The sequence below is a fragment of the Corvus cornix genome, chromosome 8, assembly GCF_000738735.6.
Source record: "Corvus cornix cornix isolate S_Up_H32 chromosome 8, ASM73873v5, whole genome shotgun sequence".
NCBI classification, from domain to species: Eukaryota; Metazoa; Chordata; class Aves; order Passeriformes; family Corvidae; genus Corvus; species Corvus cornix.
Window position 1 is genome coordinate 31,087,929 of NC_046338.1, and position 21,965 is coordinate 31,109,893.

Here is a 21,965-nt window from a genome sequence, read left to right on the forward strand (position 1 = left end):
CAAAAAGTCTTCGTACCAGAAGCATTTATAAAAAATTACACACTTGGCAAGGTTGGTAGGGGAGAAAGGCTTCAGAAGAGAATTCATGGGGATGACGAGATTAATGGAAAGATATTTTTTTCATTAGGAAGATAACACCTCCAAGAAGAAAGAATGGCAAGATTAATAATTGGTGACAAATACCATTAAATCTCTGGCCCAGTCAGATCTGTGAAAGAAGCAGCTGTGCTTCATGCAGTTTGTAGGTGGAAACCAAGTGCCCCTTTGGAGGGTGCAGCAAAGCACCGGGGGCTCCTGAACAGCTGCACAGAGTGTCTGCCAGGTGTCAGGGGCTTTCCACAATAAATAATAGCAAAAACCCCCTTTAACCCTCTGCAGTACAAATGTGGGTTTAATTCTGCTACTGGACCATTCATTACTGCAAATTTTCTTGGTGAAGCATTAAAAAAGCCCCACTCACCATGCCTACAATTGGAGTGCCTGTTCCTGGACCAAAAGGCAGTGGAAGGAAGCTGAGAGGAGCCTCTTGGGAAGGCTCAGTTGGTCAGGACTCGTCAGGTGGGTCTGGGCTGGAGGCTGTGGGGTTCTACATCTGACTTTCCATCCTTCCAGCTTCCCTTTAATCCCAGGATCTTTCCCTGCATTACATTTTGCCTTTCTTTATGCAACTGCTGGTGTTTTAGGGCACTCCCAACTCTGCAGGAAGCTGACTGCTAGCAGTCCACCAGAAGGAAAATGGCTTTACAGGAACACAGGGACAGAAGTTGATGTAGAGCATCCCTTGGTGTCCATGCTTTATCTCCTACAGGTAGCAGGTAACTTGTCCTAGGCTTCACCAAAGATCCAACAACCACTAAACACAGGATTAGCTTCCTGTGGTTTAGATCCTGCTTCAGGGTAAGGGACCAGGAATTTTGTCACAGATTTTCTCAGCCCATATTTTATCCTCAGCTTTGCTTTCTCTTTCACCAGCGGAGTAAATGCTGCTGAAGTAGTTCTGATGTGCTGTTCTCCAGAGATCCCCGAGCTGAGGGATACCTCCAGGCTGCTTGACCACACCAGGCGTGTTTTGTTCTTCCTGGAGAGTAGTTTTGTTCCAGAGGAGGTTTCCAAAGCCTGACCTGTGCCAGTGCTTCTCTCCACAGCCTGGGGTACCTACAGTCCCCACAAACCACCAGAGCCCCAGGGGGCTTTGGGGGAGCATTTCCAGTTCCTGTCTTTTTCTGTGGAGAATAGTCTTCTCTAGGGCATGTGTTTCTTCCCTGGGCAAAAGGTTTGCTGACCTCCTAAGATAAATTTATCCTATATGGCATCACTTTGCTAGCCACACCATTTGACACAGATCTGAAGTGCCACCTTCCAGTCCCTGCAAACGTGCTCAGAAACGCCCTGGTGCTGGTGTCAATCCCTTGCCAAGGCTGTTTTGCCCACACTGGTTTCTTTATCCCCAAGAAATAACAACACAGAGCTTGTTTAGATGGTCACCCTGACCTCTCCCACTCCCTGACACGTTTCTTGCTCAATAGTGACAGCCACGTGTGCCTTGTCTGCAGAGCTGCCTGCAAATGCCAGATCGGCTTTGGCATTATCCTAATCGCTGGAGCAAATTCAGACACCTGACAGACCACCCTGTCAGTTTGATGGGTGCTGGAAGGCAGGCAAAGAAGGGATAAGGAGCCCGGGGCAATGGAAAGATAGAGCTGGGAACACACAGCAAGGTCTCTCCCTCAGTCTCTTATGGCAGGTGGCTGTGCTGCCTGATCTGGCTGGAGGAATGGGCCAGCAGTCCTGTCGGAGTGAGAGCTGAGAGACTTGAGGGAAAGATGTTTTGGGAGTACTTCTGAGAACCATCCTTCCAAAGGATGCCAGGCTGGCAGGGATGCTCTGTGATCCATGATTAAGGAAAGAAGCTCTCCTGGCTTTAATAGACTTAGCAGGGAATAGCTTTACACTTCTTTGTGCATAAGCAACGCTTAGCGGTGCTCGGCAGTGAGGAATGTTTTGGTTTGGAGGCAACAGGGCATTGGCAGCAGACTGAAAAATGGTCTTTGGCCAACCACAGGCAATGCAAGCTTAATCTGCCTAAAAACCATGATCTCATCCATCTTTTTTGACCCAAGGGAGGGAGCCTTGGCTGTAAGGCTCAGGCTGAGCAGGACAGACTGGTGTGTGGTTTAGGCTGCAGTGAGGGAGTGGTGGGCTGCTGTGGGGTGGGTTGGAGAACAAGATCTTCCCCTCCATTTCAGGGTGTTTCTTATCAGTGTGTGACACTGCGACTTGTCAAGAATCTAAGGAAGCAATGACTGGCAGAAGCTCTTTTTCTGAGCACAGAAAAAGTCACACATGAGTGCTGTCACTCAGCTGTTTCTCTGGGTGTATCACTAGCTGGGAGAAGGGACATCTTTGTACATGCATCCCTGTGGCTACCCTGATCCTAAAACTCATCAGCTTCCCTAGCACAATTCAGGGTTGGCTGTTTCCATCTGCTTTCAGATGTAGATTGTTTCTGTCGGGTTCTGAATCATGCAGTGGGAAAGGTAAAAGCAGTGTGAAAAGCCATTATCTGAGCTTCCCTCTCCCAGCTGCCAAACCTGCGTCCTCTGTGGGATGGAACCAGGAGTATGTGCACATCTTTCATGTTTTCACAAGGGCAGGTAGTGACAGGACAAGGGGGAATGGCTTCAAACTGAAAGAGAGCAGGTTCAGGTTAGATATTAGAAGGAAATTCTTCCCTCTGAGGGTGGTGGGGCACTGGCACAGGATGCCCAGAGAAGCTGTGGCTGCCCCATCCTCGAAGAGTCCTTGACTACTAACGGAGATTCTCCTCAGCTCTCATCCCTTCTTTCCCTCTGCTTTAGCTACTCTCTGATGATGAAGACCTACAAGACATCAAGAAGTTGATAAATGCAAGATTTTGGGAGGTTGAATGTATTACCGAGCAGTGTTTGCTCAGCAAACAACCCTGTGTTAGCTGAGCCCTAGGGAGCATCTAAGTCCATCACAAGTGTGAACAAAACCACTTCAGCTCAAACCTTTTGTGCTGAAGCTCAAGAGTCCACACATGAGAATTTATGATTGACCAGTGCCATACTTCAGCCAGTGCATTAAAGTCAGCACTATCTGATCAACAGCTCTGGTGACTGATCAATTACACTAATTGGTAGAAATGCTCAGCACTGTCACCAGTAGATTTTCAATTCATTGTGTGACCTACTCACTGTGGCATCTTTATGCTCGTGGATTCCTCACAAGATCTCTTGCCTGATTTCCATCACCTTTCTGGCACTGCCAAAGGGTGGTCCAGCTTTTGGGGGCATGGCAGGCTTGTGCTCCTCTTTCAGGTGCTAAAAGCAGACCTAGGGCAGTAGGGAGGCATTGTCTCCATGGCAGCCTGCCCTGGAAGAAATAAACCAAAGGGCGTGTAAACTCTACTGGGATTCCAACGTAAGGAAAAGTGGGGGAATGGTGAGGAATGACCCATTTTGTAGCTCAGCCTTTACTTGGGCATGTCAGGAAAGTAGCAGGTAATAAAGGACATGTTGGCATAACATGTACTGGCCTTTTCCAAAGCTAAAGTATGACCCCCAGATATGTGCTGGGAATCAAGAGCATTCAAGGGATAAACTCCAAGGAACTTAACTCGCAGTCACAGGTGAAAAGAATTTCTGTAATTTTAAGTGTGATACAGTGCAGAGAACACACAGTGCAGATATGACACAGGGAAGTCATATGTTCAGTGGGAGAGTGGGTGGTTTGTGATTATGGGGATGATTTAGGGAAAGGAAAATAAAAGGAAAGGATGGATATTTCAAATGTAAAGTAAAACATCACTTTGAAGATCATTAACCAGATAGCACTCTCTGAGGGTAATAGTTTTTTTTACCTTATCAGTAATGCCAAGTTATCTTCATCTAGATACTGAATTATCCTGATAATAAAGTATGTAAATAAATGTTTTCTTTGTTGATATAAAATCATCATCTCCTGTGTGAGATAAACAGTTGTTGAGTAATTTGCAACTAACCTTCTCAACCTTTGCCTCTGCAAGACCTTGACTCGTTCCTGATTTCAAAAGTTCTTCATCTCTGCTGGTTTTTTAACCATCCTATTTCCTTTATTCAGACTAAAACCAAACTGCACATATGCTACTGAGGTTTGCTGAGCTGCTTCTCATACTGCCATCTTATTCTTTCACTCAGGGTTACCCTGTCCTTTTCCCTACATTGTCTTATGCCACATGCCATATTTCAGCCTACAAAAGGAGCTGAGATGGCTAAAGGAAAGAAATAAGTAGTTGTCCTAAGAAAGGGGAAAGCAAGATGAAGGAATGGGGCCAGAATTGGCCAGACACCAGCATAGCAAAAGGTTAATAGCAGATTGTCAGAAGCCTCCATGGTTAGCCATGGTCTGAGCACAGGCACAGCATGGACATCTGATCCAAAACTGCTTCAGACAGCAGAGTCCAGGGAAAGCAATCTTAGTTCATTTTCACAAAGACTTTGGGAACAGGGCCATGGGAAAGGTGTTCTCTTGATCCATACAAGGCTTGGATTCATTTTTGCATTGTAATGTAATGAATGGCCTTTCAGCAGAAAACACAAGGTATCCCTTCTCTTTACACTGGCTCTTTGGTAAGAAACAGTGAAAATGAGAGAGATTATAAAGAATGGGTAAGAGACAATACTGAGAACGTGGTAATTTTGTCCTGTAAGGCAAGGGCACTCAGTTACCTGAAGTATTTATTATTTTCTATGACCTAATTACCTGGTCTCAAGCAGCATGTGACAGAAATACAAAGGTTTCGATGACAAGGATGAGAGAGGGAGAGAGAACAATGACAGATGAGATTGTTTTAGAAAGGATGTGTAAGAAAGTACTTCCTGTAAATTAATAAGGTTTGGCTTGAGGACTTAGCTTTATTCAGTCTTCCTTAATCACTTCTTAAAGCCTTCAGAGAGTACCTTCATCGTGAGAATAAGGTGTGTCTTTACTCTGAAATTTGCACTTGGGACTAGAGTGACCTCTCCAGTGAGCTCCATTTAGGTGTCTCTTTTTTTGGGTTTTAGTTAGATGCTTTTTCCTGGTCTTAAAATCAAGAGTCATACACGGTTAGAAGGGAAAAAGGGATTTTACCTTGGTATTAATTTTAAGGATCCTCAGGTGCACACGTCCAGGTCGAATACACCTCAATGCACACCACAATGCACACCCCACAAAAGATCTGGTATGTCATAGGTCTTACTAATTAGCATATCTATCAAAATTTCCCCAATGAGAGGCACGAGTGAGCCCCCCTCCCCAAGGAACCTTTCCCTGGATGGTTCTATCTTCATTTACAGAATGTGTTCTTGGGGTCTGGGGCACACTGATCCCTAACTATGAAGCTTCTAAGATGTTGAGTTTCCAGCTTGACAAACAAGTCCAAGAAAGTAGTCAAAAAGCACTGAGAATACAGAAGCTGTAAAAAGGTGTAACAGGACTATAAAAGAAAAGGCAAAAAAATCATCACGGCATCAAGTTAAGTTTTAAGATCAATGCAATGACACAGACAGCCTTCCCAAAGCAAGCTGCTGTTTAGTAAGGACAACGAAATACTTGTAAGGGCTAATATGGCCAACCCCCATGGAAGTGTTCCCAAGTGACTGTTCTGCCTCCTCCCATGCCCTCCTGGGACCCACCTTTTCTTGCCCCTTAAGCTGATGCTGCACAGCAGGAAAACTTAAACAATTACCATTCCAGCTGCTTCTCTTTGGCCTCCTGATTGTTTAAAACTAATGCCTGGTTGTGGAGTTCCCACTGTGCATTCTAAAAAGTTCCATCCTACAGAGGGTAAATGACTCCATTTCCCACCAGTCTGCACATCCCAACTCTGCTTCACTGCGCTTCTCCCAAACCAGAGAAGTTAAGCAGCCCTACTCCACAGCTGTGCAGTGGGGAAACCAAGCCATGCATCAAAATCATTGAAATACAAAAAAACTGCCATTGCCACCATGTGCTTAACATGCCAACTTTGCTGCAAGGTGTCATGGAGACCAGGACCTCCCCAGGATTTTCACTAAGGTTAAACACTGACTATCAAGAGCAAGCATTGTTACATCTCGGGCATATTCCCCAAGGAACAGGGAATTGCCATCAGCATGTGCCAGGTAAGTGAATGAACAAGGAATACACTGCCTTGTCCAGGCATTTTGCACATCTGTTCATACTGTATCACCTGCATCTTTGAAGAATGTGATTATAACTGCAAAGCTGTTTTAAAAAGAATTATATTAAGCCTTTATGCAATGAGGGAGCCAAATCTGCCAAGACGTCAGGGCTTCACATCAAGCCTATTTTCTTTCAGCTTGCTTTGTATTCAGTGTTTATTAAACAGCTCATTCTTAATCCTAAGTGTAGCCTGTTCCCACATAGGCTGTTCATCCCTCTTGGCATCCCTCACAGAAACCAGCTTTATTTTTGTTGGCTGAAGGAATCATAATTAAAAATCATATTTTCTTCCCCCACAGGCACAGCTAGGTTTTTGACAGCACTGGGGAGAAGTGCTCAAGGTGTGAAAGCTGAAGTGAGGTCCTGGCATGCACGAAGCCAAGCTCCCAGCATTTCGTCACAAGATTCCTGCCTGACTGGCCCAGGTGGATGCAGTGAGGAGCTGTACAGGCTCCAGCCCGTTGCATGAAGCTGAGAGTGATGATAAACCACCCTTCCTGTAAGGACAGAGGAGCTAACTGGATCCGGACTAGCCTTTTCAACCTACACTTGAAAAATGTCCTTCTCTGGGGACCCTGGTGCAGGAAAGTGGCAGTGGGATAAACGTGATCAGCTGAAGTGTTAAAATGATTGGTGACTGCCTTTCATTTGCTTTGGTTTGGCAATACCTGTGGATACAGTTGGAGATTTCAATATCCTTCCTGGAACACCCCCATCTCCCTCAGAACTGCCACCTGCTTTGGAAATCTTGACACTTGAAAAAAAACCAAACAAAATGAGTGATTCATATAGAGTCATATAGATATGTGGGGGCATATTCCTCTCCATGGTGCTCCATTGTCTTTAGTAAATATCATCAAGAAATAAATCATTTGCAGAACAGATAGATAATGTGCATGTGCAAGATTCCCTGTGAATGCCAGGTTTGCCCACAACTAGAGCATTAACAAAAAAGCCTGTGTCAGGTTTCCAGCATCTGGTGTTCTTAAATATACTGGGGGGTTTTGAGCTGGGAAGCAAAAGATACCTTTGAGACAGGAGATCCTTAGGGTCTGGTGCTCTAGAGGTCACTTTGCTTCTGGATTTGGGGCTTTCTTCGGTGGTACCTAGGAATTTTTTTCAGATGATTCAGCAATAATGACGTTCTTAACAAAAAAGGAAGTGCAAGACTGCAGTTGCTATGGATAAGAGCATTCTATCAAGTATCCATTCTTTCTTTTTGTCTCCCTCTGGCCAGAGCACAGTTGTGAAGAATACTTGTTTCTCTTTCGATACTTTCTTTTCTGTTTGAGCTGTGGTTTTTGTCTGCCAGCCAAAGGAGCAGAGGAGAACTCCTCTAAAAATAGCTGCGAGGTCTCCAGTACAGTGCATGAGCACAAATTTATTGTTTCACCCTCAGCAAGCATTTCCTCTGAAATAACACTGGTGTTTCCTGTTCAGAGAGAAGCTGTGCCTGCTGGCTCTGTGGTTTTACTTCCTTCTCCTAGGGTTGTAGATTCCTAGGGAGTCTTTCTCCTAGGGTTGCAGTGTGGTGTGTGATTTTTGGTTTGTTGCTGAATTCTGGATGTGAGAACGCACTGCATGGCTGATAAGCAGCATATGATCCTAAACAAGAACTGGGAGAAGGATAAATCCCTAGTAGGAAAAGATATGTTTGTAATGAATATAGAAGAAAAAATTGGTAAAAACAAACATTTCTGTCATTAGATCAGTTTGCAAATTGGATGAGGTGGGACACTGACTTACGGGAAATACACTGACTTCTGATCAGTTGGCAAGACCGGTCATTTCATTCATTAGTGGTTTAGGTTTGCTCTGATGCTTTGTGCAGGTGACTGAGCTGCACAGAAAACTGGTCCTGTGGCTGGTGGATTTGCTGGGATGTGACAGCAGAACTGCTTGTCCTGTGAGTGTCTCAGTTTTACCCCCCTGGCAGATCAGTTCCCCATGGTGCATGATGGCTTTTGCTTCACCCACTGAGCTGGACTTTTGCTGCAGTTCTGGTGACTGCCTTGCCCAGAAGATCAGGTTGAGCTTCTGATTTAATTCCTTCGGTGGGAGGATGTTTGAGACCGCCTGTGACAGTGAGATGCACTTTATAGATGGTTGGCCTGGCATTAGCCTGCTTTCATGAAAAAGCAGGTTACATTCAGGTGACAAGGAAATGGATTTGGATTTATTGTCTTGGACAATTTGTTCCCATTGGTTCTGACTCAATCCCAAGGCAGAGTGATGTTGTTCATGACTGCAGTATACAGCCAGTGCTGCAGCTCTCATGCTGCCTTTTTTTTGCTGCTGATGTAATATTAAGTAATTAGCATGTTCATTAGTGTTTAGAAATATCTCTACTCAGGACTCCTGAGGTGGCTGGAGTTTAAGTCTAAATACATGCAAGAGAAAGTCAGAGACCAGCTGGCTTTGCCTAGGTTATTTGGATGGACAAATGGAGCACATCTGTAACCTGATCCTGAGGGTGCCTTAGGGGAAGTGCAACTAAAGCTTAAGTTTAAGGACGCTGCAATTCCTTCAACTCAAGAAGAGCTCAAGATTAGAAGTAAAAGAGGAAGTTGCTATTATGCAGGTGACTATAGTAGCTGCAATGTGACACTTTCCAGCAGGACCTTTCTATTTGTTACTCATAGTGTGTGATGTGACACGTGGCCCTACAGCTGCCATGAATGCCACTAGGCCAGTGGTATCTCCGACTTCTTTTCTTTTCTCCTTTTCTCCTATTTCCTTTTCTCTCTCAGCAGCAGCCAGGTGCTGGTATGAATTGTCTGACCGAGGACAGCAAAGCCTTTGCAGACATGATCAGATATGTAGGGCATGACTCCAACGTCAACCTGAAGTCTCTGAAATCAGATGTCATTTTGGTCACAGGGGTAGGAGTCTCCACCACACGGATGGTTTTAGCCTGTTGGCAGAGCCTTGGTGCTGGGTTTTATCTGTCTACTCAGACTCAGTTATGAGACCCCATTTAACACTCGTGTCAGACCTGCACCAGTCAGTGCAAGGTGCTGGTGTTCTCTCTGATTCCTCTCTTCTTGCAACTTTCAATAATCTTAGCACAGTTACCACAGCTGCAAGTCGTCCTCCTGACCCACACATCACTGTCGTGGGACCAGGTCTGTCATGGGACCAGGAATGGGCGATGTGTGTAGTCTGCAGAGGCTGGGAGGGTGAAAATGGTTTGGTGCTGAGCACATGGGAGGAGCTGGAGAGGATTTAGAGGTTCAGAGGGATCCCACAACACAGGGAAGCAGAAGCTTAAGTTGTTGCAGCCTCCTAGGGTCTTGTTTTGTCCATTAGCCTTCAGGACAGTGCTCTTTGATAAAGTTATTCTCCAGAAGCCATAGGGCCTGCCTTTTGCAGTCATTCCCTGGCCAGTCAGTCATCCAGAGTGAAGCCAAGAGGTACAGGAACTGTGGATGTTTAGCAAACTGTCACTGGGCAGTCCCACTCCTTACACACACTGCATTCCTAGCATGCCTTGCCCTTCATGCTTTAGAGGTGTGCAGCTAGTTCTGAGTGACAGTGGAAGATGCAGGAGCATTTCTTTACAGACTTTGATTTGTTTTACAGAGATAAATCCATGGAAATCACAATTACCTTCCAAGGCTTAGAGCAGGAGCCTCTCAACAGTTACTTTTACCAAAAAATCACGGTTGAAAGCTGACTTATGCCTGTTGGACCCTGTGAGGAGCTGCTTCTTTCTGCTCTCTGAGCATTTTGGTGTGTGTTTTGGGGTTTTTTCGCTCCTGGTCGAGCTACAGCCATGTCCAACCTCTGTAACCCAGTGATTGCACCAGCAATCCAAGACTACGAGCCAGTGAGAGTTTCACATCTGCATCAGAAAAGGCCTGCAGTCTGTTTTTGATGCCAGGATGTGTTCAGTGCCTAAACTCGCCTCTGGTTTTGCATGTTTTGCTGACACAGAGCTCTTGCCTGGGTTGGTACTGTGAACTGAGACACCAGAATCAAGCCAGGCCCACACTGCTGATGAAATCTGGCATTGCTGGTTTCATGTTCACTTAAACAAAGGTTTTCCCCTTTCCAACCAGAGGGAGGTGACCACCAACAAGTCCTCCCCTCCCTTTTCTCTGGAAGAGTTTGAAGTTCTGGCAGCACTGGAATGTCTGCAAGTGCAGCTGCTCTGAGTACTGGTCCTGTACTGGAGGCCTGATCAGGGCAGGGTTTCATTTCAGGCAGGTGCTGGTTCTGCTCTCTGATAAGGTTCTGCTTCATCCAATATCTGATGGCTTAATTTTGTGTTTCCTTTCATTCAGAATGTCTTGGGACACTTGAGAGGTATTCATGATCTTTTTCTGCAAGACTTCTATTTCTACAGGTCCTGTTTGCACTTGCAGAGTGCTGTATGAATGCAGCTGAGCTTTTCCACGGCCTGCCAGTCCCCTGAAGCTTGGTAGGTGCAGCCATACAATATTGTGCCTCAGTGTGGGGAACACAGTGAAGGGACACCCACGTGCAGAATCACGCCGAGGTTTGTGTTTGGTAGTGACTTCTTCCATGCCTAAGCAGGCTCGGGCACTCTGAATTATGTTCCCTCATACTTGTTTTGTCTGAGAGCTTGCATCATCCAGGGAAACCCCATCTCATTAGCTCTGCTAATAGAATTGACTCTGCTCTGTTTTTATCCTCTCACAGCAAAGATCAGCATCTCACCCTTTGCTAGCAACCACTGAATTTTAAAATTAATTAAATTTGCAACGTTTCCATAGATGTGCCATGAAATCCTTTGTAGATCTTTTAACAGTGCCCTTCTCTGAAACCATAAGCATGTTTTACAGAGTCAGCCAATCCCCCCGGGCTCTTCAGCTCTCTATATCTTTCTCTTGGGTCTCCTGCCAGCAGCTCCTTGGATTTCAGGTTTTTGCATTAACTTTGCTTCTGTGTTTCAAAGAAACAGAGATCCGTGCTCAGAATGTAGAGGAAAGATTTGAAGGTCTTGAAGAGAAGCAGGAAGAAGCTCTGCAGGGAATCAAGAGCTAGAATGTGAGCTGGAGAAAAATGAGAAAGTCATCCAAGAAGCAACAGACAAGGAAAGGCAAAGTCAGGATAATCAATATTCTGAACCTTTCTCCAGATTTGGAGACTGAAGCAGTCTTTGAGGACACCTCACTCACCTGTTTAATGCAGAACCCTCCCCTACTGGACACATCCGGGGGTTTTGTCTCGACTCTGTCAGTGGTCAAGCAAAGAGGCTTTTAACGTGATTCTAGATCAGGGCAGAAAAAACTGCTGAACATGGTCTGGTTTTGAGAGAAACTAATTCTGATTTTGACATGTAACAGGGTCTGTATCTAGGAGGTCACTGTAACTGGCATCATGTTCCTTGTGAGCGAGTACTCCCTGTTACAGTCAAGAAGATCTGTTTAGGATCACTGATTTTGGATTAGAAAAGCAATTATGTTCCAGAGGCCACAGACCTTTTGTGTTTATAACACAGGATGCCCTTGCTTTCTCCAGGAGGTATTTGAACACGGATTACCTACTGTTCTTGCCCATATGGTGTGGCAGTGAGTTCCTTAGGTCATAAGCTTATTGGGTACGAAAGACTCTCCTTGTGCTCTTTCCCAACTAGATCCACAAGATTTAAATGTGGAGAAGGAGAAAGAATAGGAATTAAAATTTCTTCCCAGCATATCTTATCTCTTTGACTTCAAAATGGGAGGAGGGGCTAACTTATTAGTTAAGGACGTGATGATACCTTGGGCACATTTTAACTCCGTGGTATTTTTAATGGCTTTGGCTTGCTGTTTTTTCTTTCAGAAAAATTTTCCAAGAAAGTATCTCAGAAGCCATGGCCTGCTCAACTCCCAAAGCTTCTACCTCTGGCCAGCCCAAGGGATCCAGAAAAAGCAAACACTGAATAACAGCAATGGCTGAGTAGCGTCTTAGTGCCCATTCCCAGCAGCACTTCCCCCTGATCCGCTGTCATTACTCCTTACCTACTACCTCTAATCTCTGTGCCATTTCAGCATTTATGCTGTTCTTCTTCCTGCCTCCACCACTTCCACGTGTGTCTTGCTTGTCCTCTGCCTCCTCCCACAGTTCTAGTATCAGTATGCAGTTTGTCATCCTTGTAAAACTACTGCTACCTCAGCTTTCTGCACAACACATCTCTCTTGCCTGTGCCCCTCCTGTTTGCACTCATTGATCTCTTCCTGCTGCTTTATTTTCTTCTGCCTCATCCCTGTTGGATCACGCAAGCAAGTTGTTTGCACCTCTTCCCTCGCATATCAAGAGATTTTTACCTCAGTGCCAGCATGGGCTGGTTATGTATCTGATAACGGGTACCCTCTTCATCCTCTGAGCTTCAGATGATCCAGCTACCAGCTGTCTGACTGATTAGGAGGAAAATGTACAAAAATCAGGATGACTCTCCAAATTGACCCATTCTCAGCTTGGAAGAGCAGGCAGTGAAACTGTCCGGAATTACATCAGCTCAGACAACACCTGCCCACTCCTTCAGAGTAAATTCTCTCTTGGAAACTTCATCTACCACTAATCCTTAAGTACATTTCTTAACTGTGTTTTCCTTCTGCAAGGCTTTTGAACATAATATTTCCTGATGGTAAAATGGCAAGTTTCTGCTGGCTCTGTACATGTAAAAGAGAGAAGATCCTGCTGGAACAAGGCATGCTTTTTGGAGCTGAGGATGCTCTTAGCTATAATTTGCCTTTCTGTAAGAAAGTTACGTGTTTGAAAAACCTATGCCTGGCTTCTGCAGATACAAGTGCACACAGGGAAATGGGTGTGCCCTGACGTAGTGCTGCGTGTCTCCCGACAGTCAGTTCTTGGGCTAAGTGTTGTTCCTTTGAGACATTATCTGTAAAGCTGTTGGTCCTTTGTGTGCCAAGAATCTTGGTGGGGATGGATCATTTTACATGGAGTTAGAAATGCAGCCAGAGAAATGTTCAGAGAAAGAATCAGCTGCAGCTCATTCCGTAGTATTATGCCCTTTTGTCCTTATGCTCTTGAGGTTGGGAAAGAAGGGCCTATTCCAGCAGCATGAGAAATAACCAGAACCAGCTTTAGAGGAGTAAGTGCACAGCTCACGTTCCCCAGTGGAAGATGACAGAGCTGTTCAACTTCCCAGAGCTAGTTTTCCATGAGCAGATCACTGCTGAGATCTATCACAGGCTCACCAGCAAGAGCCACAGTGATCCTGCTGCCCCCTCCCCTGGGAAGGTTACAGTGGCCAATGATGTAGATGGGAGGCTACACCTGGAGCTCAGGTGCTTGTGTGGTCACCAGCAAGTTCAGAGGTGGATTTTTACCACTTCCCAGCCACTTGTAAGGGGGCTGGTTGGCCAGGTGTCCTTGCTGTAAAGATGCTGGCAAATACTTGTAGACTGAGTATCATGGGAGCAGTTAGTGTTACCAGCAGGCAAAGAGCTGTGAATAAGTGAAAATTCAAGAGTGAGACTGGCTGGGTAACCCCTCCTAGGCACGGGCATCATGACCAACAGTGTGGGGGCAATTGAGAGAAGGGCCACAAAGTGCCCTCTATTTGACCTCTACAGGACACCAACAGCAGAACAGAGGTGCTGGGAATGGCTGTGCAGGGAGATCTTGCTTTGAAGCAAGGGGAGATGCTGTAGGTCAAGTAAAAGGGCAGGAGCAGAGCTGACATCCACACAAAGGGCACCAGGACCAGAGAATCTGAGTGCAGGGATATTTCCTTTGACAGAGCTCCAGACCTTTACCAAGGGAAAGGACTGCAATACCTGTAGGTTCCTGGCCATTTCAAACAGCTGTAGGCAGGAAAGACACATAGGAGCTTGTGGCTTCTAGGATTTTTGAGAACTCACTCTGTTCGTTCTCTGTGTGTGAAAATTACCAAGGCAGCTGCAGGTGGGCGAAAGTGTTCCTGTTCCGAGGCTCTCGGCCAGCGGTGCCGGATCCCCCCCGTCAGCTCAGTAGGCGCTGGTTAAACGGGGCACCTCGATGTTTTTAAGCGCCCCCGAGCTCAGACGTTGTCCTGCCTTACCACCCTGTGGACGCGGGCAGCAGCACAGCCTTTCCTCCGCGCCACAGATGTGCTCAGCAGGGAAGCACAAGCCTTAAAGGCTGCCCTCGCCTCCTCTCCCTTTTCCTCCTGCTTCAGAACTAGGGCTAAACTAGGCTGTGTGGATGTATGTGGGTGGTTACTGAAATCCCACATCCAGGACACCACAGGACCCAGCTCTTTCCCTCCCTGCAGCACCCACCATCCTGCCTGCGTGCCGAGCCCCTTGCTGTTCCCCCACGGATTGTCGTACTCCCACTCCCACCTGCCCAGCTGTTTGGTTTGCGGATGGGGGCCATGGAAGGGCATAGAGGAGGGTCTGTCCTTCCTTCCAAGGTCGTGGGCCAAGATGGATCAGACCCTGGGAGCTGGGCTGTAAGGTGTCAAGGTGCATCTGGCTCTGTGAAGGAGAAGGAGTGACACCCCACTTCCCTCAACCCCCTGCTCACACACCTGCCAGGCCTGCTCCTTGTACTCCACATTTTTTCCTTTCCAAAACAAGTAGAGGCTTTTTCCGTGTACAATCCACTTTATATTGCAGGCCTGGGCTGCTTTCCCTCCTGCCTCCAGGTCAGAACCTGATGGTGGGCCAGCCTTCTTGCTCCTTTCTGAGCAGGAGCAATGTGGGAACCATTTCTCTCAGAGCATGGGGGAGTCCTTCTTGTCTTTTGGATTTTCTGGCAGCTTTGTGGTGCCTGTGAGGAGGCTGCTCACAGCGGGAGGGCTGTGGGCAGCCGGAGAGACCAGGTTCATGGCATCCAGAGGCAAGGGCAAGATGAAAGCAGCAGGTTTCTCTGTGGTAAGGGAGTGCAGTGCATGGAGATAACGGAGCTGAGCAGCAGCTGGAGCACTGGACAGGATCTCAGCTGCCATTCGCAGGGACTCGGAAGCAGCCTTTTCCCCCTCAGCAGCGATCACCTACCAAGCAGGGGAAGAAGGAAGGTTCTGTGAGGCTGGGAGTGAGGGGGCACGGACTGTTTGTTACAGAGGCAGGTTGGTGAAATTTTCAGGGTCAGTGTGATTCTAACATTCCTGCTCCTCGAAGATCACAGCATGTACTAGGCCTCTAGGTGTTGCCAGAAGTTTGGAAGCTCATGGCTAGCATGCTTTTACTAGGCCCATCAGAGCTCGGCAACTGAGCTCCCCTTGTTAGACTCAGCTCTTGTTCTGGAATTAAAGGAAACATGTCAACCCAGAGCTGTGTGCCTGTGTGGCATGTCCCAGAGACCTCAAACCAGAGGTGGGAAAGGAAGGAGGAATGCTTTGGAAGGAGATGAGTAGTCAGATGTTGGCATACCCGCACTTTGGCCTGTCTCTGGGCCTCCGCTTCCACAGCCAGGGACTGCCGGAGTTCAGCAGGCAGCTGCACGTTGTTGCTGTGGGAGTAAAGACAGGCATTAGCTGGGCCCTTGGCTCTCCTGGCAGCACTGGATGCTCAGCCTGAGGCTTGGGATGGGCTCAGTCGATCTCTGCAGAGCTGCTCATTCATATTCTTCGCCCCCTGGGTGTCCCTCTTTGCGCGTCTCACTTTAGTCCTCTACCTCCATTCCCATCCTTCTCTTTCAGCCTGGTTTTCTAGTGACCAGGCTTGCATGATCACCAGGCAGCAGGGAGACCTCTTTGTGCCTCTGAGGCTTATAGGGTAAGCTCAGTCTTTGGGAGACAGCAGAGACTCCCCTAGGAGACTGCTCTCAAGACAGGCACAGGAATGTTCTGTATTCATTCACTGCTTGGCTCTCTCCCATGTCCCTCTATGTGACGAGTGAGTCCCACCTTCCTGCACAGACTTGAGTGATGAGCCCATCCCTACCAGTGCTGAGACCCCAGGGCCTTTGATCCAGAACAGGACATGGAGAGTTCAGTGCCTGCTGTGCCTTTTGGGCTACCAGAACTGGGTGCAAACTGCCTGCAGCAGCAGTGAAATGGTGATTAGATCCCAGCCAAGGATCCTGCTCTGGCTGTCAGGGCAGGAGAAAGAACTTCTAACAGGTGGAAATTTTACATGAGGCAGAGGCTGAAAGGGGCAGAGAAAATAGGAAGGTGAAAGGCTCTACCTTCTGCAGAACACCTGCAGGGAGAGGGCCAGAGGCAAAGCAGGAAGAGGAGCAGGCCACAGCGAGCAGCACAGGACAGGTCCTTGCAAAGGGACAGAGAATTCCCTTCTACCAGCATTTCCTACCTACATTTCTATTCTCTCCACTTTGATCCCCCAGGAGCCTGTGACCGCATCCAAAGCCACCTATGAAGAGGAATATGTTTAGAGCATGGGAGAACAGCAGCACTGGCCGAGCCCCCTCACGGGGAGCAAGACAGGGCAGGGACTTTAACTGCAGGATTGTAAGGCAGATTTATCAGGTTCAGTGTGCTACTGGGCAAGGCCCCTCAGAAATAAAATTACTGCCCTTCCTTCCCATTTGCGTTTACCCCAGGGGTTTAGGGTGACTTAACTAGAGTCCACACTTATTCCAAGTGCAGAAGCCTTCTTCAAACCAGTGTCTGTGACTCTGAGGGACTGGCCACCTGGGCTTCTTTGCAGAGCCTTAATTCACCCCTTGCTTTGCTGTCTCCCTCCCCATGGAAGCACCTTTATCTCCTGGCTGATGTTCTTCCTCTCCAGCAGAAGCTCAGAGAAGGCTTGATGTGCCAGGAGGCGCTTCGTGGTGGTCTGCACCAGCAGCTGGATGGCACTGGAGATGCTGGTCAGGGTGGTGAGGAGGAGAGAGGCATTTTCCAACCGGTAGTAGCAGACAGCATCTATCTCCAAAGTAACCATGTCTTTGGTCACCACCTAAGCAAAAGATATTAGGGGAGATGGAGCTGGTTCTGGCAACTCTAAGGTAGCACAGAAAAGCACACAACTGAGAGAATGATGAAGATGAGCTGGATGGTCAAGTCTTTGTAGCTTCCACCTCTGCTACTGATGGATCTTGGGCAAACTAGAGGTTACTTTGAGTTGGTTTTTTAAAATTTTCTCTGCAAGGATGAAGGTAGAAAGCATCAGATTTAACATTAAATAGATCCCAAAATTAATATAGAGAGGGGGTGTCAGCCATACCTGATGGAAGGGGATCTCTAGGGTTTTGAGGCGGAGGTCTATCTTGTGATAGGTGTCCAAACAGGGAAGGAAAAAGAAAAGGCCTGTGGGAGGAAGCGAGAGACAGCTGGTAATCATCAGAACTACAGACATTACCTCTTCTGTTTTGGAGAACAGGGAAGGGTTTAGCATGCAGAACTACAAAAGAACAGCAATACACAGGCTCAAACTCTCAGGCTGCTTCCGTGATGGAAAAGCCATTAGGAACTACTGGCCCTTGAAAGGAAGGGAACAAAAACCATCCCATCTCCTGTCTGGCCATGCCTGCTTGGAGGGCACCAGCATGTGAGCTTTGGTAAGGCATGCAGAAGAGGAGCAGTGTGGCTGGGGGGAGCTCAGTAAACACCTCACCAGGTCCTTTGGCTCTGCCAGGAAGGAGATGCCCAAGTCGGAAAACAATGGCTCTCTCATACTCCCGCACTACCTGCAGAGGGAAACAAAAGCTAGGCTGGAGCTAAGGAAGTAGGACTGGGAAAAGCAGCCTCGCTGGCAGAGGAGGAAGTTTATTCTGGAAAAGCCCTGCAAAGGGAGGATTTCAGCAGGTTGTGGCATCACCTGTCACTGAGTCACTGTACCCTTTGCCTAGAATGGCTGGCCTGCCTTGTATATGAGGAGCCCTGTGACAGACAGGAATTTGGTGAGAGCAGCCCATGTTAGACCCACCCAGGGTTTCCCAAGATGACCCAGCATTTTGTTTCCTTATAGCCTGGCCAAACTTAAATAACCCAAGTTAAAATTTTCTGTGTTGCTCATTTCCCTCCAAGGCAAACGTGCTCACCCCAAGAGCTGAGCTGTAATACTGGCATTCTTGTTGATAACAATATGAATGTGAAATTTCCTGAGAAGTGGGAATCAAAACATGCCTCCATGTAGCCATGCTATAAATCTGAATAAAAACGAGAGGAAGAGGGGAAATCTTCTATTAACTGAGAGCTCAATCTCTCTTAAATTTTTTAATTCAAAGCCTATTTACCCTGCTGCTGTAATGCAGCCATCTCTGGGCTAGGTAGGCTGAAGGATGTGTCTGAAAGTGAACAGACTTGCAATTTGTTTTAAGAAAGAAAAACCTTAGTTTCTGCATGCTGGTATTTCAGCAGAAGCATTTGATAGGCAATGGTTGGACCCCTGTGCTGTAGCAACATGTGATAAAGGAGAAAACAAAATTAAGGATGAGTTGAAGAGGTATAAATAGGGCCTTAGACCAAAAAAGCTTTATGCTCATGTCCAGCACATGGTGAACCAGTGTGTGACACCCAGATCAGACACCAAATACTGAGAGGCCCCATGGCTATTCTCACCTTCATGCAGAACCAGACAGAAATGGGGAAGGTCATTATGATGAACAGGAAAGACAAGATGGTCAAAAGCCACTCACAGACACCCAGGCCAGGAGTCTTTACACCTAGGGAGGAACCCAACAGGACTGTGTTAGTCGAGGACTGCTCCGAAAATACTGATAGCTTGACAAGTGCCTGCACTGACAACAGCCTTCACTGTTGTGCTTTGCCTGGACTCAGTATAACTGAACCACTTGGCTCTCTCTGGAGGTGAGTTAAGGAACACTCCCTGCTCCAGATTGCCAGGAGCTGCAAGGATGGATGGATAGATTTTGTCTCTGCTTTACTGACAAAAATTGAGCCATGCCTCTCCATGGTTGCTTGACTAGAGAGCAGACTTTATCTTGAAGAATTGGGGCTACCAAGCAGGGTTGAAAGGCTTGGAGTGGGCAACTTTGCTGAGCTGGGGTCCCTGAAGTTTATCTGGAAAGATGAGCTAAAGACAAAGATTGTAAATAAGAGAGAGCTTTAAACATGCACAGCCTGAAGTGCCCTTCTCTATCAGAGTATTTCAGGTTGTTTTGGAATAGGATTTTAATTGCATGCTAGCTCCCTAATGCAGTGGGATGAAGCCTCTGGTGCCAGTGAAATCTTCCTGTGTTCTAAGAAGTCACCCCAAGGTGCTGGAGGCTGACTGAGGCAGTCAGCCCAGACGAATATTACTTTCTACATCTCCCCAAACTGAGTGTGGGTCATCTTGCTTTGGCTGCCCTTTGTTGTGCTCCTGTCTGAGGGAAAAATCAGCAGGTATGGCATGAAAATAAATGGAGCCAGAGAGTAGACCATGATTTTCAACTGTGAACTTAGCATCCCTCCCATTTTTAATCCCTTCCAACCCTTCCATCCCTGTCCCTCTGCCTTTGGGATTCTTTGCAGAACCACCAGGTCCTGAGGGAACTTCAGATCCCAAGAACCTGTGTGGTCACTAGAGCTCCTAAGCACTGCTCAACAGCTGTAATTCCTGTAATGGAGGCAGAAAGTGGAAGCTGTGAAAAACTCCCAGAGAGTCAGGAGCAAGTCTGAACCTTGGTGTCACTCTGGGGCAGCAGAGGTGCTAGCATGGAAGGGCACAAGTGGTGCTGGCTCTTGTAATACACATCTGCCATGCCTGCGGTGGTGCTGGGTCCAAACAGGCCCAGGTGTATTGCCAAAAGGACCACGATGCTCCCTTCCTCCCAGCTCCTAGCAGGCTGGGAATGTGCCTAACAAACACCTGGTGAGGAGCTGCTCTTAGAGGTCATCAAACCAGTGAGCTGCAAGTGTGCACCTCAAGAGCAGTTCATCCCTGAAGCGAGGTCCTTTGGGCTAGGAACTGGCAGTAAGGCCAATGCCATCCACCTAAAGGAGGCCAAGCAAGAAAAGGAAGAGCATGAACAGAACTGGGGAGTAGCAAGCTGAAGCATGAAGGATGCTGTGAATGTAACTGCTTGTACCCAGGTTCACTGCTTTGCTGGATGGTGCTGATAAGCCTGCAGAAGCTGGCTGGGAGGCTGGCTGGAGTCTCCCATATCCTATCCTGAGGATAACCACGCTTGTGCAAGGTGGGTGTGATGACACCATGCAGAGAGCAGTCACACTGCGACCCACGCAGCATCAAAGAGCCCACAGTTTTCCAACCCCTTCCCATCTTTAAGCCATACCTTCCTCTTGCTGCTCACTATCCAGCAATGCCATTGCCTCCATTTCTTCATCAGACACCACATCATCCACGTCCACCACCGTGGAGGTATGCACCCTACCATCAGTCCCCGCAGTGCTCTTGGTCTCCTTGGCTTTCTCCTGCTTTATATCTCCCTTTCCTTTGCCAGCTTCTCTGCTGCTATCCCTCTTCTCTCGTTTGCTCTGCGTAGCCGGGGACTCTCTGCGTCTCCTATGAGACTCCCTGGAAGAGCTCCGAGACCTCTTATCCATCCTCATCTGTGCCGAGGAGCACGCAGCTGCCTGGGGAGCGGAATGAGTACGTGCTTGAATTTATTGCTGCAGGCAGGAAAAGCAGGCAGGGGAGGAGAGAAGGGGAGGTGTGACATCAAGGAGGCTCGTTTCAAGTTCATCACACGCTTGTCAGGCATAATGGACAGTGAAGTGAGCAAGCTGCTTCCAGCTGCTCTGCTTTCATCATGCACTGCTGTGGAGATGAGAAGGAAAATTAGACCTGGACAGGGTGGGCCCTGGGAGGATATTCTATTTGCGTCTTCCTACTTTTGGAAATAAAATACAATCAGAAGCACTCTGGTGATTTTTAGTAGATTGTTTCTGCAAAGCTGTTGAAAAGCAACCTAAAAGCAGCTGTCAGGCATGGGGCCCCAAAGATATCAAAAGGTGAGAGTGGCCCAGAATAGACACCAGGGTGAAAAAGCTTTGCTGGTGAGACCAGTGGCTTACTCAGGAGTGTTTGGAGGGGGTGTTGCGGTGAATGTCTGGGCGAGTACCATCTCACACTGCTCTGCTCCCCACAAGCCCTTTGACTGGCACGGTGAAGGAACATTGGCAGCAACCCCCTTCTCTCTAGGGTCACCTTTTAGCCAGGAGGGAAAGCAACGGGTCCCAACTTTCCTGAATGGATGTTAATACGACAGCTATCACAGAGCTGTTGAATCTAAATTGCCAGAAGAGTTTGTGCCTAAATGCCTCCCTAGTTTTCCACAGCAGGAGCATGGCAGAGCAAACATAGGAGCTTTCTCTCTCATGCTGCTCAGCCTGTGTTGTCATCTGCAAAAACCTGTGGAAGAAACACTTTTAAAGTCACCAACTGTATTAAAGAAATCAGCACCTGGCTAGAAATTGCACTTCAGCAAGACACAGCTGGGACATAAAGCAGGGCAGGGCTGAGCTCAGGGATTCCAGTCCCTGATGCGGAGGACGGGCTGGAGGGAGCTGGGAAGACAGCTGGGGAGGTGCTGATCTTGTTTTTTCACAGATTCCTGTTTTATTGGAGACTTGTGCTCCACCCAGACTCAGGATATTGCAGGCAGGGAGGGCAGGAGCACCAGGTGCCTGCTTTCTCTGCTGTGCTGGGTGCCGTGTCAGCAGCTCACCAGGGAAGTGATGGATGGAGAGGGCTAAAGGCAGAGAAAAGCTGGGTGTAAAAGGGATATAATGAATAAATTTTTAGTGTATATTCTTTGGAACTGCTCCAGAAACCTTTTCCACTTGGTGTTTATCACTTGGCCAACATGGGACTGGCAGAGATGGTCACCAGCTGCTGAAAAAGCAGGTGGTGTTCTAAGCAGCAACAGCAAAAGGCAGCTCAGGTCTGGTTTTGGATTCCAGTTGGTGTCTTGTCAAAAGCACCATG

General features: G+C 47.5%; 1 protein-coding gene across 2 annotated transcripts; it reads right to left on the reverse strand.

Annotated features, from left to right (window-relative positions):
* Nucleotides 1–14,793: 14,793 nt before the first annotated feature.
* Nucleotides 14,794–20,615, reverse strand: NPHS2 (NPHS2 stomatin family member, podocin). Of its 2 annotated transcripts, XM_010406297.3 has the most exons (8): nucleotides 20,311–20,615; nucleotides 18,632–18,735; nucleotides 17,685–17,757; nucleotides 17,295–17,377; nucleotides 16,824–17,027; nucleotides 16,423–16,478; nucleotides 15,537–15,615; nucleotides 14,794–15,157 (listed from the first exon to the last, which is right to left on the reverse strand). In XM_010406297.3, exons 1-8 carry the CDS (start codon nucleotides 20,585–20,587, stop codon nucleotides 14,879–14,881), a joined length of 1,155 nt encoding a protein of 384 aa, XP_010404599.1. In that variant the 5' UTR covers nucleotides 20,588–20,615; the 3' UTR covers nucleotides 14,794–14,878. The 2 variants fall into 2 exon arrangements, with proteins under 2 accessions (XP_010404599.1, XP_039412473.1); XM_039556539.1 differs by lacking the exon at nucleotides 16,824–17,027.
* Between the last annotated feature and the right edge of the window lie 1,350 nt (nucleotides 20,616–21,965).